General features: G+C 41.1%; 1 protein-coding gene across 2 annotated transcripts; it reads left to right on the top strand.

Moving 5' to 3' along the window:
- Positions 1 to 2,746: 2,746 nt before the first annotated feature.
- dzip1 (DAZ interacting zinc finger protein 1) lies at positions 2,747 to 13,774 on the top strand. Of its 2 annotated transcripts, XM_062414589.1 has the most exons (19): positions 2,747 to 2,819; positions 3,385 to 3,513; positions 3,743 to 4,342; positions 7,093 to 7,177; positions 7,378 to 7,493; positions 7,602 to 7,760; positions 7,864 to 8,001; positions 8,082 to 8,144; positions 8,240 to 8,368; positions 9,012 to 9,060; positions 9,166 to 9,216; positions 9,400 to 9,459; positions 9,847 to 10,007; positions 10,106 to 10,310; positions 10,655 to 10,829; positions 11,928 to 12,310; positions 12,794 to 12,915; positions 13,062 to 13,221; positions 13,328 to 13,774. In XM_062414589.1, exons 2-19 carry the CDS (start codon positions 3,511 to 3,513, stop codon positions 13,426 to 13,428), a joined length of 2,760 nt encoding a protein of 919 aa, XP_062270573.1. In that variant the 5' UTR covers positions 2,747 to 2,819; positions 3,385 to 3,510; the 3' UTR covers positions 13,429 to 13,774. The 2 variants fall into 2 exon arrangements, with proteins under 2 accessions (XP_062270573.1, XP_062270574.1); XM_062414590.1 differs by lacking the exon at positions 9,400 to 9,459.
- The last annotated feature ends 2,109 nt before the right edge of the window (positions 13,775 to 15,883 follow it).

Raw genomic sequence — 15,883 nt, 5'->3', positions numbered from 1 at the left:
CCGCTCCTCTTCCTCCACATACGCCTGCTGCCTTTTTTACTGCATGACTAATGCGACGCAGCAACCGGCCCCGTGTGTCTCTCGCTCTGGTGAGCTCTTATCAAGAAAGTGTGGATTTTTATTTTATTTTCGAGTAAACACCATAACTCCTGAACCTGGAGGCTACAGTGTAGGAACATCTAGGAAAAAGAAAAGGGAAGGAAAAGTCTCGCAGGGAAGAGCAGCATCTTGTCCTACAGCTGAACTTCACTGCCTCATTGTGATGCCACTGGTGAGAGACGCCTGTCTTTACCCAGACGCAGCCTGTGAGGAGAGTCTCCCCTTCTCGCCTCAGGCTATCCTGACAGTCACAGCCCCTGTCCACAGGAATTAAAATGTCTATTTATCAGGATTCGACTGAAGCTGTCTAGGGACTGACCGGGGAAATGGCACCATCCAGCCTCTTCTAGCAGTGGGACTCTGATGGAGAGTTCAACACATTGGGATGTGCCCGAGCAGGTTGTTTCTTGACAGTGTGCGATGTTAAAAAGAAAAAAAAGGGGGGAAAAAAGAACCCCTCTCATCCTCTCATCCCAGCTTCACACTTTGTTTTAGTTGTGTGCCAGCGCCGACACCTGCTCTGAATTCATCTCACGCCTCTGAAGAACTGAAATGGAACAATTTTAAGACTGATCCTTGAATACAAGCGGCGCGTGTGTCCGTATGTGTGCATCCACCCTGCTGAGCTTTGCTTCCTATTAAAGCAGAGACTCTGCCGCCTCCTGCAGCTGCTCTCCATCACAACAGCAGTAGGCAAACATTTCCTCTGACAGAGAAGGGACGACAGGAGGGAGGAATCATGGGTCATCGCTCCTTTACGAGACACTGTTAAGTTAAGATCTCTATTGACCTCTGCTGGTGAAATAATGCACCTGTAAGTGTGGCTGCCTCAGTCATGGACATCTATTGAATGTGTGGCTCCAATATCCTTATACTAAAAGGATTGGTTCTTTTTGACCCCTTCCAGAAAAATCAATGTCCATGACAAGTTAGCAGTTACACCAAAGACTGACTTCCTCTCTGTATTTCTCACATAGTTTCATTTGAATGGCTGTTTGATGCCCAAACAAAAAAGTAGTATGGTGAAAAGTTCCAAAAGATGAATACAATTTTTTTGCCCTATTAATCATCTTCAGACCTCCCAGCTTTATATTGTGAGTCTTAGATAGAGGAGACCTTACTGGACTATCTTTAATAAAATAGTTTACTAACTGTTTCCACCTCAACCAGCTTTGAATATGAAATGCTGCTCACACATTGATGCATTAGTATTAACATTCTAATAATGTCATATATTATAATATTTGTGTCACAGGGGAGTATTTTAACATTGTTCACTGGATTTGAGTACTGGGATTCACATCTGCAGTTTGTGAGTAAATTTCAATTCATAATCATATTCATAATTAGAAAACACAAAACTGTTTTAATGCCTTAAGGTCAGTAACAGGTGTGGCTAGAGGCATATTTTTCTGGTTTATTTGTATTATTTTTTACATCCAATTCTCGTGAACGTGATAGCTCAGGAACGCTTTGAGGGAATTTCATTACATCCGGCACAGATGTCCACTTGGACGCAAGAATGAACTCACTAGATTTTGGTGGTCTAAGTCACTGTGACCTTACAAAGCATTCACATCTTAGAATTTACAGCTTCTTTCTCCATCTGAATCAGCTTCATTGGCCATATATGTAAACATATACAAGGAAAATACATGTGAATTCCTTCAAAGTCTTCACTACAAATATTACATGAGTTTGAACAGGTTGACTGTAAACAGAAAGCAGATGCATACAACCCTTTAAAAAAAAAAGAAGAAAATATCCTCCTCCAGTCAATTTCACAGCAGCAGGTCATTGGGTTCTAATGTGAAAAGGGGGGTTGATGATACCCAATTCAGCCAGAAGGGGGACCTCTTCTAAAAGGCCAGCACACTGCATTTAAGTTTTTGAAATCTTCACTTTCATCCCTGGATTGTATCAGTGGTTATGTCTGTGTTTCAACCTGACATTTGCTATTTTAGTTTTAATAATGTTTAATCTGTTCTTTACTGTTTTGTTTTTTTTCAACTGAAGTTGGGAACGCCTGCAACCCCGAGTGCCTGATCCCTGTTTTCAAACCCCATTTCAAAAGCCCAGCAGTCCCAGCTCCCCTCCCCCTCTCACTTTGAGCTGCGTCAATTGCTCCAGAATAACACCGGAAATAGTTTTGCCTTCAAAATACAGGCTCGGCATGTCTCGGTCCTAGATAGGAGTGGTATGCGTAATAGTTCGTATGGTAATTTTACAGTCTTTTAATAGCGGTATATCGGTCTTATACAAAATAAGGTGACATTTTATCCCTTAGAATTTGGCCTCTTGAGTAGAAAACAATAGATAAAGCATGGTGGAAAAAAACTGAAATTAAGAAATGATGTCAGAACCAGAATTATGTCTTACTGCCAAGAAGGTAAAGGAAAAGGAAAAGGAAGATATTTACTATGTATATATGTGTGTGTGTGTATGTGTGTATTAAATGAAAAAACAGTACTGCAAAATATATCCGGATTTAAAAAATCCTTCTGGAAAATGTGCAAATATTCTCACAGGTTATTCCTCAGTAAATCATCTGTTTTACTTTGAAGGTACCGGAAGTAACGCCTCTATTATCGTTAGCTTGACGGCGGTCTCGCAGAGATTAAGGAATGTGGAGCCCAGCTACGTCACCCTCAAACCTCCTGCTGGGGTCCCGTCGTCAGTAAACTTTATAAAGGCTGCTAACTAACAACACAAACACCACGGTTAGTACATTTAATATATTCATTCTATATATAACCCAACATTTAACTGTCACATGTGTTGCTGGTGTTTTAAATCTTTTTTTAAACATTGTTTAAGTAAGTTTTGCCTTATACTAAAAATGTCCGTTAGCTCGCTAGTCTGAAAGACGATTAGAGACATTTCGAGCTAAGTTACGTTAAATTTCTTTCTCGAGAACTTTCTGGAAGCACTAACTATAAGCTTAATGATTCAAAGTTGCTTTATTGTCTTCAGAAAGACATGTTAAACGTTGGACAAGTTGAAGCATGTGTGCCATTGTTTAGGCTGAGGTCAAGCAGGAGGATAAAAAGCTTGTCCTGACTTGTTAAAGGAGAGATTAGCTGTATTTACTGTTAGCAAGGTAACCATTCTCACTCATTTCGTGCTCATATTCAGGTTGATTTCTACTGAGCTTTACGCAGTGTTACAGTTGACTGAGCAGTGAAATACGTTGCAGTCTTTCCCACAGGACAACACACGCACACGCTCAGTAGGGAAACATTTGCTGATTGCCTTGCAGTGTTTTGATAACACGTCTCTCCCCAGGGACGCCGGTCTCTGTCTCCATGGTAACGTTGTCGCGTTGAGCCGCAGCCTGCGAGGGGGCGGCACCGGAGAGGAGAGACAGGTCGTCGGTTTCTTTTCTCCAAGCAGAGGCGAAATCGGTGGAAGATGGTAAGAAGAGAGAGGCTGCATCAGGACTGAAATATAGGTAGATGGAGACTGACTGTTTATGCTGGTTTGTCTCACAATGCAGATGCTTTCTTTCTCTCTCTCTCTCTCTCTCTCTCTCTGGGATTGGTGGGGTGTATGCAGGGCTTTTGATGCTAATGTGTGTGTGCTCAGGATTGCATCTTTTGTCTGTTTTAATTGAGCATTTAACATCAGTGTGTTGTATTTCCAGCCATTTCACAACGGAGCCTACTACCCATTCACCGGTGACACCCAGGGGACACACTCCTCAGCAGGGATCCCCTCCCTCCTGAACTCCCCGCTCAGCCATCACTCTGTAAGCGGCCACTCTGTACCTGCACAAGGCATGACTCCATCCAGCGGCGCCGCCACCATTCTCCCCTTCAAGTTCCGCCCGCGCAGGGAGAGCGTGGACTGGCGGCGGATCAACGCAGTGGACGTAGATTTGGTGGTGAGCCAGCTGGATGTGGACGCCCTGCAGGAGCACATCAGCATGGTGACTTTCTGCAGCTTGGACGGGGAGCGCTGTCAGAGGTGCCAGAGCCCCGTGGACCCGGCTCTTGTCAAGCTCTTACAGCTGGCCCAGCTCACGGTGGAGTGGCTCCTCTACTGTCAGGAATTCCTCACGCTCAACCTGCACACTACGGAGGAGAGGCTGGCGGCGGCTGGAAGGGATCGCGAGCAGCTGCTGGCTCAGCAGAAGAAGCAGGAGGAGAAGGTGAAGACGCTGAGCGCAGAGCTCAAGCAGAGGAAGAAGGTTATCCGCACCCAACAGTCCCTGCTCGCTCCACGAATCATCAGCAGCCAGAAGGTACTGCTGACATGTTAAACGCTCGCTCTGTGGGGGGGGGATCGGTTACCATTTGCATTTCACATACGTTTGGCAGGCAGACAGCTAGCTCCCATCGCCTCCACCCCGTTCACTCCCCCCTCTCCAGGGCCCCCGCTCTGTCATTGTTCCCTACATCTATTCACAGCTCCGGCTTTGTGCAACTCACATCAGAATTTGGTGGGAATGAGGAAAACATCTGAACGCTTTCATCAGAGCCTGAGAGCATTTTACCTCTGAGAATGGTTGTAATGTATAGTAAGAGCAGTCATGGCAGTGTTGTTCAGGTTTGGTTATAATAAGCTTTGTTTTCAGACTGGAAGAAAAGGATTTAGAGCTGCACAGCAGATGGTGTCATTTGGTGGCAATATTTTTTTTAAGCCACTTACAAAAGAGTTACAAGAGCATTAATCAACATGACTGGATGACCACCACCTCCCCCCACCCTCATATACACATCACCATGTGGAGTACTTTGTCCTGTGTGTGTGTGTGTGTGTGAGAGAGAGACACTGCCGGATGTATTGAAGCATTTTCCTGCAGATGTAGCCTCTGTCATGTAGCATTTTCCATCAGGTTATTTATAGCACATATCAAACACCCCCCCCCCCCATTCTTCAAGTGTACGGCTGCTGCTGACCTGACCAAGCAGTTGCCAAGGCAACAGATATAGTGTGTCATGACAGCATGTGGTTGCTAGGTGTGCGCTAGCAGCTCAGCTAACAGACGGCTCAATAATTGATAGAGAGGGAGTGTGAGCGTGTGTCCTTCAACAGCCTTTGACAGTTGTTGTTGTTGTTGTTGTTGTCAGATTTTAAATATTTCCACAAAATAACCACAAAGGACACTTCAGGGGACTCATTAACTTCACTTCCTGTTCACACAGTTGTAAACATCACTTAATGACCTCCTCATTGTAGCAGCACTTCACTTCCTTTCAGTCTTTGCCACCATATGGTGCCACAAGCTATCAGTAGCAGCAGGTTTAACATTGAATGAAGTCACAGGCACAATGAGTGGCAGAGTTAAATGTAGCGTATGATGTGTGTGTGTGTGGGTGGGAATGGGGCGGCAGAGGCAGCGTCTATTCCAGTCTGTAGTGTCAGTGATCTGGAGTGTGGTGACACCCGCCGCAGGGAACAGATCAGCATCACTCACGCTATCCGTCTGCACTGAAACACATGCCTCAGCTCAGTGGATGCTGCTGTATGAGACCACTCCCACTTTCACTCACTGTGTGTCATCACCTCCTTATTGATTTTTGTTACATTTTGAGATGGGTCTTTATATAGTTCACACATTTTTCACACAGAGAACACTTAAATAAACCAGCACACAGTAAGTTAATATAGGGAACTATATAGTAAAGCCAGTCAGAAATGTATCATCAGCCAATTTTCTAGCAACAGCACCAAATATTTGATTATTCCAGCTCCTCAGCTGGGAACATTTGCTACTATTGGTTAATCAACACATGATTTGAAGACACTTGGCTTGAAGATGTCAGCTTGGTAATTATGGACATTTTAGACACATTTTTAATGTTTTATAGAACAAATTATTCATCAAGAAAAGCTGTAGGTTAATCCACAATGTTAAGCATTTTTTCAATTAATCAGTTAGTTGTTTGGACTATTAAATATGTGAATTATGTCAATGACTGTTTCTCAAAGTTCAAGATGTGACCTAAAATGTTGCTGAAGAGTCCCAACAGGAAGTCTACCACCTATAAATATTCAGTTTATATTCAGAGGTTTAAAGAAAGCAAAACACATTCACATGTAAGAAGCTGGATCCAAAGAATTCTTCTTAAAACCACCTCAAAATGATTCATCGATTATCAAAATAGTTGCTGATTAACTTTCTGTCCGTTGATTTCTACTGTATAGTAAACAGTATGGTGGGCCTGAGAACTCAAGTCAAAGAGAAGAAGAGAAGAAAAGAAAACAATGCAAATAGACAAAACACAATGAAATGAAGAAAAACATCTTCACCAATTTGGCAATTGAACACAAACACAGAAAACAGCTGGACTGTCTGTAATTGTCGCTTGTTTGTGTGTTTTTTGCAGTGTGTCAAACTGATGAATGTTTGCCTGTGTGTGTGTGTGTGTGTGTGATCTCTGAGTCTAAGTGAGTAGTAATATGGAGTGAGTTCAGATTTGTGTGAGTTGTGAAGCAGTTATTAAAGTACAATAAATAGCAAAGTATAATAAAGTGATGAAACTAATGTATGATGATGAGACTACATGTTAAACTTCTGCTCCATTAATACATCTCTATTCGTAGCATTGCTTTTACACACTATCCTGAGTCTGTCTGTGTTTAGCTTTGTTACATTTACATCTGCATTTGGGGTTTAGTCCAAACAGACGAGTAATGTTTAAGTTTACTTATTGTTGAATTTCTTAAGTTATATATTCACTTTGGGAGACTAAAAAGGGAGGCACACACCCACTTCCTGCTTCTAAGCTCTCACTGACATCACCAGTGATGTCATGGGTTGGACCAAGTATTGGGGGGATTTATTGTTGTATTTAGTTTTTTTTTTTTTTAAACACATCTGTCTGTATAAATCACCTCCTACCACCTTCCTTCACACTAATACTGACTACGCTCCTTCACAGATGCCAACATGAGTATGAATCATCAAATTCAGACCAGCGTCTCACTGATACTGTCTCTGAACAACAGCTGATATATTAACACCTGTCTGTTTTTTGTTTCTTTTAGTGTCCGCACTGTGATAAAAACTTCCTCAATTCCTCCTTTCTCCAGAATCACCTGCAGCGTCGCCACCCAGACGAGTACGACACCCGTAAGTCAGACAGGCGTTAAGGTTTGCTAAGCAGTGTAGAGGAGGGAGAGACAGAGAGAGATAACACATGAGTGAAGGTAGGAGTCAGATCAGTTACCTGCAGCTGAAGGAGCCAAGGGTGTGAGTCTTATGAGGACGTATTTGCATATCATAATTTGAGACGTTCTCTTACATACAGCTGTTTCTTTTTTTCTCTCCAGAGCTGCGATCAGACAGCGAAAATAAATCTCAGATTGATGGTCTGAAACTGGAGATCAGCAGTCTGAAGGAGCTGATTGCTCAGCAGCAGCAGACCTTGAAAGACAAAACAGTTCAAGTAAGAAAATCAGTCCATTGTTAAACGCTGCATGCGCCTCTTGTCACCACACTGATAGTTTATCTTGATATGAAGGTGTGAGAATATAAAAAGTATACTTGATTCCAGGAAAAAGAGCAGCAATCCATGCAAAAAGACCTGCAGAGAGAACTGGACCGTTTCAAAGCTGAGGAGATGGCGCGCATGGACAGAAAGATAGAAGACAGCAGGGACGGCATCCGCAGGGAGATGGAGTTTTTTTACACTCGAAATATTCAGGCTCTAAACGTACGGAAAAGACACTACTACAAATCCATTCAGTAGCTTCTTAAAGCCACTTTTAAAAATCATACCTTTTCATTGTTTCACCTGTATTTTCATTCATTCATAGGAAGCAAACCAGAACCAGACAGCCAAGCATGAAAAACCAGCCAGCCCTGTTCACTCACAGCCTGAGAGAGATCTGCACAGCTACAAAGAAATGCAGACGCAAGCCATCCAAAAGCTGGAACACCAGCTGAAGAAACAGGTCAGAGAAGAAGAGAGAAAACATTTAGCAACCTGATTATTAATATAAAATACTAACATGCTCAAAATCTTCTCTACCAGGACAAAAAGTGGGAGTACAGGCTGCAAGAAATAAAAGTTCAACACGACTCAGAAAAGAATCAGGTGTGTTGTGTTTGTCATAAATATCATGTCATCCTCTCAGCTTACGTTTGAAATGTCCCGTTTTTAAAAAATGCATCGTCTTCTTTATTGTCCAGCTGATGGATGAGATGAGCAGGATGCAGTCACATGTGACCCAACAGGAGGAACACAGCCGGACTCTGCAGCAGGAGATGGGGAGGAGACTGCAGGAGAAGGAGCAAACCATCAAGGCCCAGAGAGAGCAGGTTAACACACTAGTATATATACACACACACACACACACACACACACACACACACACTCTGAACACCACCCTGTGTGATTGAGCCAAGAGAGGAAGTGACAAGGAGGGTCAGGCCTTGTTCAGGATTTCCTGTATTTGCGACACGGGGCTGAGATTGTGCTGTATTGTGATATGATGATACTGTACATTTAACAGGGGGCATAGTGCATAGTGCACAGGAAGCTTCTGTTTTTATTGGAATAGTCAAGCTTATATTTGAAAATACAATAGAAGCGGCTGCAGAATGGTGTAGCTTACAAACTGCTCATATTCTGACCCGCCTCAGTAGCTCCTCATAATTAGTCTCTAAACTTCTGAATCACAAATCATTCAGTCACAGATACATGGGTGATAAATCCTTACTGAGGGTTTCAGATAGCAGAGTTTCTTCTTTAGTTTTTATGCTTTTTGTTTATGGAGAAAAAACACTCACAATTACACACTACACTATGTCATTTATTTTGTTGTAAAGAACTTTAAGCTGAATTTCTTGTATTATCATCATTATTATTATTATTATTATTATCATTATTATTATTATTAAGAGTTTATAGTTGTTTTCATGCATGATCATGTTTAATAATATTTTTTTTTTCAACTCCTAGATAAGAAATATATCCTCAAATCCTCCCACCAAAGTAGTTGAAGTACCAGGTATGGATTTGTTTTATGATTTATTATGAAAGTACTTTTTCCTTTTTTCTTTTCCTTTTCTGTCTGTGTGATCTTAACACACTCATCTGATTTTCTGTATTACAGTGATAGTCAGCACACCGGCTCCGGAGCCTAAACCAAAGAGAGTTGTACTTGGTGAGTCATTAAACGCCAGCAGCTGTCAATAAAGGCTGAGCATGAGCTTTCCTGCATGATGGTTTACATAATGCTGTTAGTAAAGCAAGTACTGTCACCACACCACCCCCCCGTACTCGTTTATAACGTCTATTTTTACTTATTTGACTTCCAATGACCTCTGACCTCACGCTGTCTGATTAGAGGAGCCCACCTCTGCTCCTAAGCTGGATCCTATACAGGAGCTGTCAGAGGAGGAGAAAGGTAAAACGGACGCCAAGCAGAGCCGCTCGACTGCATGCCGTCTGCATGGATGCATCAGTCTGTTCTCAGCTGACTTTTTCCTTTAAGTGTGTCGAGACTGCTACAGGAGAGGTGTTAAGATGACCTCAACCTCCATGATACTCTGTGATGCCTGCCATCAGTTCTGATCATCACATCCATCCGTCATCTTGTTGCTGTCTTTGTGGCAAATAAACACGTAGACGTTTTCCTCTTCTGCCTGCCCCGCCGCAGCCACATCCCTCTACCTCAACCTGTAACACAGCTTGATGTGGAATTTGGCAAATGCATGCTCCTTTTTTTTTTTTTTTCTATCACTGGATCTGAACTGTGGATAAATGACTGATTGAAGTGAGGTTTCTCTTCCAGACAGCAGCACCTCTGAGTGGAGACCGGTGGAGAAGAAGCCTGAGCCCACGCCGGAGAAGAAGCAGAAGGCGCTGAAGAGGAACCCCAACATCAAGAAAGAGACGAGACTACAGCTTGAGCAGGCTGTCATGGACAAGCTGGAGAACCTGGGGGTCAAACCTGTAAGTTCTTACACACTTTAAAACAGTGTGTAACAAGTTGAAATGGAAAAACACACTTAGATGCTAAGCTTCTTTTTATTCCCTGTGCCTCCTCTCAGGATCAGAGTGGTCTAAAGAACAAAGAGCTCACTTCCCTCTTGGCTAAGGTGAATTTGAAGCGGGAGAACATTGCAAAGGAGATGCCTGAGTACTGGCGCCATCTGGACGATCTGTCCAGCTGTGTGGAGCAGAAGCTGGATGGGCCGAGGAGAGGCAGCGACCCCGCTCCAGAGCCTGACGCCAGATCCAGACACACAGTTCAAGGTGCTTTCCAGGACTGACTCATTTAAATGAATCAGCCTCTTGAGCATGACATTCATTCATCATCAAGTTCTTATTACTGTCTTTATAAACCACTACTGAACACACTCTTGTTACTACTGTGCTTTATTTAAATTTGTGGTGTTAATTGACATTTTACACTTGAGAATTTTAGTCGCACATGAATGAAGTCTTATATGTATTAACTGGCTTTGACTGTGTATCCAAACACTCCCAACAATCTAATCTGTGAAAGCCTGTTTGCCGCCACATAAGCCCACTTAAGCTGTGACACTCTGTCGCTGACTGAGCCGCTAATTGTGTTACGCGCGCGTTCATCCGCGTAGTGTTGCAGATCCGGCCTCGATCCAGCAGCCTGCCCTCAAGAGCCACCCAGGTGATGTCCGGACCCGCAGTCAAACAGCCCAAGACCCCTCAGCCGGCCCCGAGGACCAAGAACACCACCCAACCCAAGACATCTACACCCAACACCAAGAGTTCTCTGAGGACCTTCATAACCAGGTAAATATAACATTAACGTAAAATAGTTTGTACACTAGTCTGTTGTACTGTTTCAAAGAAAGCACTTTTACAGTTAGGTGACAATCATGGGTGTTTAGTCTAAGTGCATGCTGGGATGTATTTCAGCTGGCTTTGTATCCATGAAGCATCCAGTAGTGGTTTAGCTTTCCACACAGTTACTCAGCAGGTCAGTAGGGACTTTCCACCATCACTCAGTGACATTAATATCACCCTGTGTCTCATACTGAGGAGTACATATAAGCATTTTAAATCTGGTAATGCCATAATGCCTTAGCCCTCTCATGATTCTCATAATTACAAGTCCCTAATTATCTCTTAATAATGAGAAAATGAACTCATATTTACTTTTTTGTAATTAAGAAATAGTAATTGAGAATAATGAGATACAGAAGTGAAAATGACCAGATAAAGCCTTCAAGTGATTTTTCTTTTAGTGAACACAATGTGCTTCTGTAATCTTGGCCTTATTAAAAATATTAAAGTACAACAGAAGTGAGCAAGAAATTAATTAATACACACATTGTACTCTTTGTATCAAGTTTTCCAGTTCACACCTGATTATATACAGTCTACAATTCACCACTGGAGCTTTTAGTCATTAGTTTTTAAACTGCAGTACTGCAGAGGATGAAACATCAGTCTCTGTGATTATAGTCGACGTAGAGATGGTGCAACAAAACTAAGTGTTGAGTTTAGTAGAGTTTAGTTTGAAACTAACTAGTTAAGATCAAACTTACATCCAGCAGGTGTAACAGTGTATAAAATCACTAACACTGTAACTTATGATACATGTGTATAGAGAGCATGTGTTGATAGGTGCTGGCAATTAACTAGGTTGAACAAAATTCTCAATATTATTAACGTACATGTATAAAAACAGCTGGAGTTGAGGCATTACATACAGTACACCTGTTTTATTTTGCTTCTAACATCAGGATGTGATCATCATATTTTTGTGTAGATTTAAGGAAGAAAGAAGAAGAATTTAGGTTCATCATTCAGGAAAAGGCTCGATCATATCACACAAATTCAGTTACTGTATGTTTTTAAAACCATCATGTGTCTGTGATTGTTGAGGACTCCTCCTTTCAGTTCAGACGAGGAATCTGAAGAAGAGGACACAGACATGGAGGAGAAACAGCCACAGAAACACCAGAGAGGCAAACCCCTGCAGTCCAGACTAAACCAGGCCTCCACGCTCCAAATCAGACCAAGCATAGCCGGTCCGGTCCAGGCGAGACAGCCTCCAACCAGGCACTTGTTGTCCTCCAACCCCCTGCAGTCCCAGCTGTCAGGAGGCGGCGTGACCAAGACTACAGTCACTAAGATGGAAAGTGATGACGATGGAGATGATTATGATGACTGGTCAGAGGTCAGCGAGATGCAGGAGATTGATCCCAGACAGCTGCAGAGTTTCAAAGACCAGAACGGTAACGTGGAAAAGAGAAACTTTGGAAAAGGTAAGTTATCAGTTTTCAAAACTGCCAACAAACAATATACATTATAACATAGGACTGTTTACTTTACTTGATTATATGTCTGGTTGTGGAACAGATGTTGAAATGCCGGTTCATACTGGTCAAGTAGCAAAGTTTAAATTGGAAAAGTTGTTATATTATGTATAAAAAATGAAATAACAGACTATGCAGATTCAGGGTTACAAACACCAGAGTCCACAAGAAAACTGTAAGATATAAAGGCCTGGATATGAATCAGAGGGTCTGCAACATATGAAGTCATAACCCTCCTGGAGATGAGCATCACATTTTGTTCGAATGAAAGAATAATGATGAAAAATTGAAATCCATGCTAAACCTATTAAACCATCCATTCAATAGATTTTGTTATTGCTGTCCAATAAGCAAAAAGTTGTGTGTAAATTAGGAGCCTTCTTTTTTGCTTTATTGAAGTCATTTATGTTGCTTTCATGTCATTTTTCTCAGAGAACAAAATCAACGACCTGGTCAGAAAAGTGGAGAAGCAGTTTACAGACAGATCGGTAAAGAAACCAGCAGGGGGCGTAAGCATCTTACCAGAGAGGAAGGACGAGGTTGAGGAGCTGACGGTGAGTATAGCTTCAGTGTACAATGCTGCCACTTCATTTTATATCATGTAGTTAAAGGAAAAGTAGTTGAGTAGTTGAGGAAATTGCTCTGTGTTTGAAATTTGAAAGAGTAAATGATAAATGAATGTTTGTGCATGTGTTGACAGTACACAGATCTAGAGGAGAGCAGTGATTGGGTGGGCTCATCTTTAGAAGACAGACAGGAGAAGTCAAAACCGGCTCAGGGCTCTGGACCAATGAGGAAGAGCCTTGACTCACCCAGCACCAGCGTGTGGGGAACCTCTACAGGAAAGGCTCCCAAATCAGGTGAGCGCTAGCACAAATCACTCACTGAGCATTGTAATCTTCATAGCAGGACATGTTGACAGTTGGAGTATAAAGGTGAGATAATGTCCTGCCTTGTGTCTGTCAGGTCTGACTGAAACTGGAACAGGAAGCACCCTGAAGAGCAGCCTGTGCTCCCTCAGTGACATCAGCGACTCCGAGGACATTAGCAATAAACACTACCGCTGATCAGGTGATGTAGCGCTACGTCAAGCACAGACACAAAGACCTCAATAAACTCCTCTGACATCTGCAGTCAACGCCAAACAGCCATATTTTATTCACACAGGCTATAACACACACATGAGCAATACTGAGTGTGGGGGATTCAGAAGACCACATCTTTCATATTTGTAGAAATAAATGAGATTCCAGCTTTTCTTTTCTCAGTCTCACCTTTTGCCTTGTGCCAACTCTTTGTTTGCCTTTAGACCTTTTCAGTGTTCATCTTTTAATAGATTGTCTTTTTTTTATACAGTGAAATACTCCAACTGAGAGTATGTAGTTTATGTTAAAAAAAAAAGTTTGTAAATCAAATTTTATAATGTCCTCATGTGTCAAATGAAGCAATGAGATGTTACTTTTGTATAGAAAATATTTATACAAGCAATAAAATATTTCTTTGTGGGATACACACAACGTTTTACATGAAACATTTACAGTCCTGTTTTTATTTTTTACTAAACATGCACAATAATCAATGAGCTGATTTATTAAAGATTAAAGTTTCATTTCATAAAGAGGATTCATGTTCATCAAGTCTTAGACAAATAGAAAACAATATTATATACAGTATCTATTAAAGAAATGCTTGAAAAGGGTTTTTATGTTGTTTAAATGTCACAAATATACACATTTAATTCAGCCAACAAAGTAGTAAAAACGCATTAAACTAAAATAAAACTTCAAAACACTTTTTTTTTACCAATTTTTGATTAAAAAATAAAGTTTTGCCCAAGTTCTTCTTTGTTTTGAGGCACTACAAAGACGTGACTTTGACCCTGTTGCCTCTTCGGTTAAATATTTAAACTGACATTCTCTTTTATTCAATAACAGCTGTTTGCTTTCTCCCGTAGCGTACCACTGCCTCTAAAATGTTGTTTAGTCAATGTTAACTCGGCCACCTACACAGGTGTGAGTCATTAAATGAATAGTAAGTGTCATCTGTTATTGTGTGGCACAGCAGGCATTAAATCATCTACAGCGGTGCTTCATTCTCACCAGCTCAGTCGGCCATGAACCTGATTTGTAATATGAGCGACTGGGTTTTTATGGCGAGCGACAGCTGTTCTGACAGTTTTGTCCCTCTTAAATATCATTGGCTCTAAGCAGAGGATTGGCAGGCTGTGATAGGAGGGCTGTCAGTGCTCATGGGGTAAAGCTATGTTAATGATAAATATTCTGTTTGAATGAATTTAGATATTCAGGTACATCTGAGCAGGTCTGGCTTCACAAATGAAATTCTAATTAATTCAGGTCTTCTTCAGAACTCTATGCTTTATTCACCAGACTTTTATTTGTTTATCTTGCCTTCATGTTGGGTGTCTGAGGTTATGTCCAGTTTCCTTTTATAATATACAGCCCACTCATCAGTCACGCATAGATCACTATAGATACTAATCATACAAAACAGCATTGTTGTTTTATTCTCTGACGTAGAGCGCCATCATGTGGCGAGCAGAGACTGAACAGACAAATGTGTTGATGAAGCCACAAAAGAAAATTGAAAGGAAACAAAGGGAGGGTCTGCTTGAAAGTAAAGCTAAAGCTAGATTAATTTTGTCAGTCACTAAGCTTAATATACACTCTATAAATACTTGACAGACAAAGAAGAAAATATAAATGCAGGGCACAATGTAACAAACTCCTCACAGATAAACACTATAAGAGTGCAACACAAAGGGTCTACATATAAGAGTATATGTATGAGAGAATTCAGACAAAGAATAGTACTATAAGTGCTATAAGATGTTAAAATAAAAGATCTATTTCATGAATGAATCACCCAGTCACTCTCACTTTAAATATAAAGGAATTAAGGTCTGTTTGTTTAAGGGAGTGGAGTTTCATTTCTAAACGGGGGCTTAAAAGAGGAACTAGACTTGAAGCCAGTTTATTGGATTATGTTTGAAGAGAGAAACTGTTTGAAATGTAGTTAAAGGATGACGGTGTTAAGGTCAACAGTAAATTGGCTTTGAAATGAGTTTTGGCCCTCCATACATGCTGAGAAGGATGAAATTTGATTATACTGTGTTTGGAAAGACGAGGTTGAAAAGTCAAGAACTTTCTGTATTTAAACTGTGAATTTTAACTTTTTACACACTGATGGGTTAAGATGAAAGATTTTATTCATAGAATATTCTGAAATTTTGGTCGTAATATGTGTTTTGTAATTATGAAAAAAAGTGATTATAGTGTATGATAGTATCTATGTTGATATGTAAGTCACATGAATAATCAATGGACTTTATATAAGGAAACTGAAAACACTCACCCTGATGAAGGCAAGAAGTACATGAGGATATTTTTTCATTTTGAACAGATTGTAAACATAGAATAGACTTCTCTTTTCTCGTTTCAAAAGAACAAAGCATGCAGATGTACAGGAAAGAATCATTTCAGAAGGTTCAATAAGCATTGGATG

The sequence above is a fragment of the Scomber scombrus genome, chromosome 24 (genome assembly GCF_963691925.1).
Source record: "Scomber scombrus chromosome 24, fScoSco1.1, whole genome shotgun sequence".
Lineage (NCBI taxonomy): Eukaryota > Metazoa > Chordata > Actinopteri > Scombriformes > Scombridae > Scomber > Scomber scombrus.
This window is presented reverse-complemented; position numbering and strand designations above follow the sequence as displayed.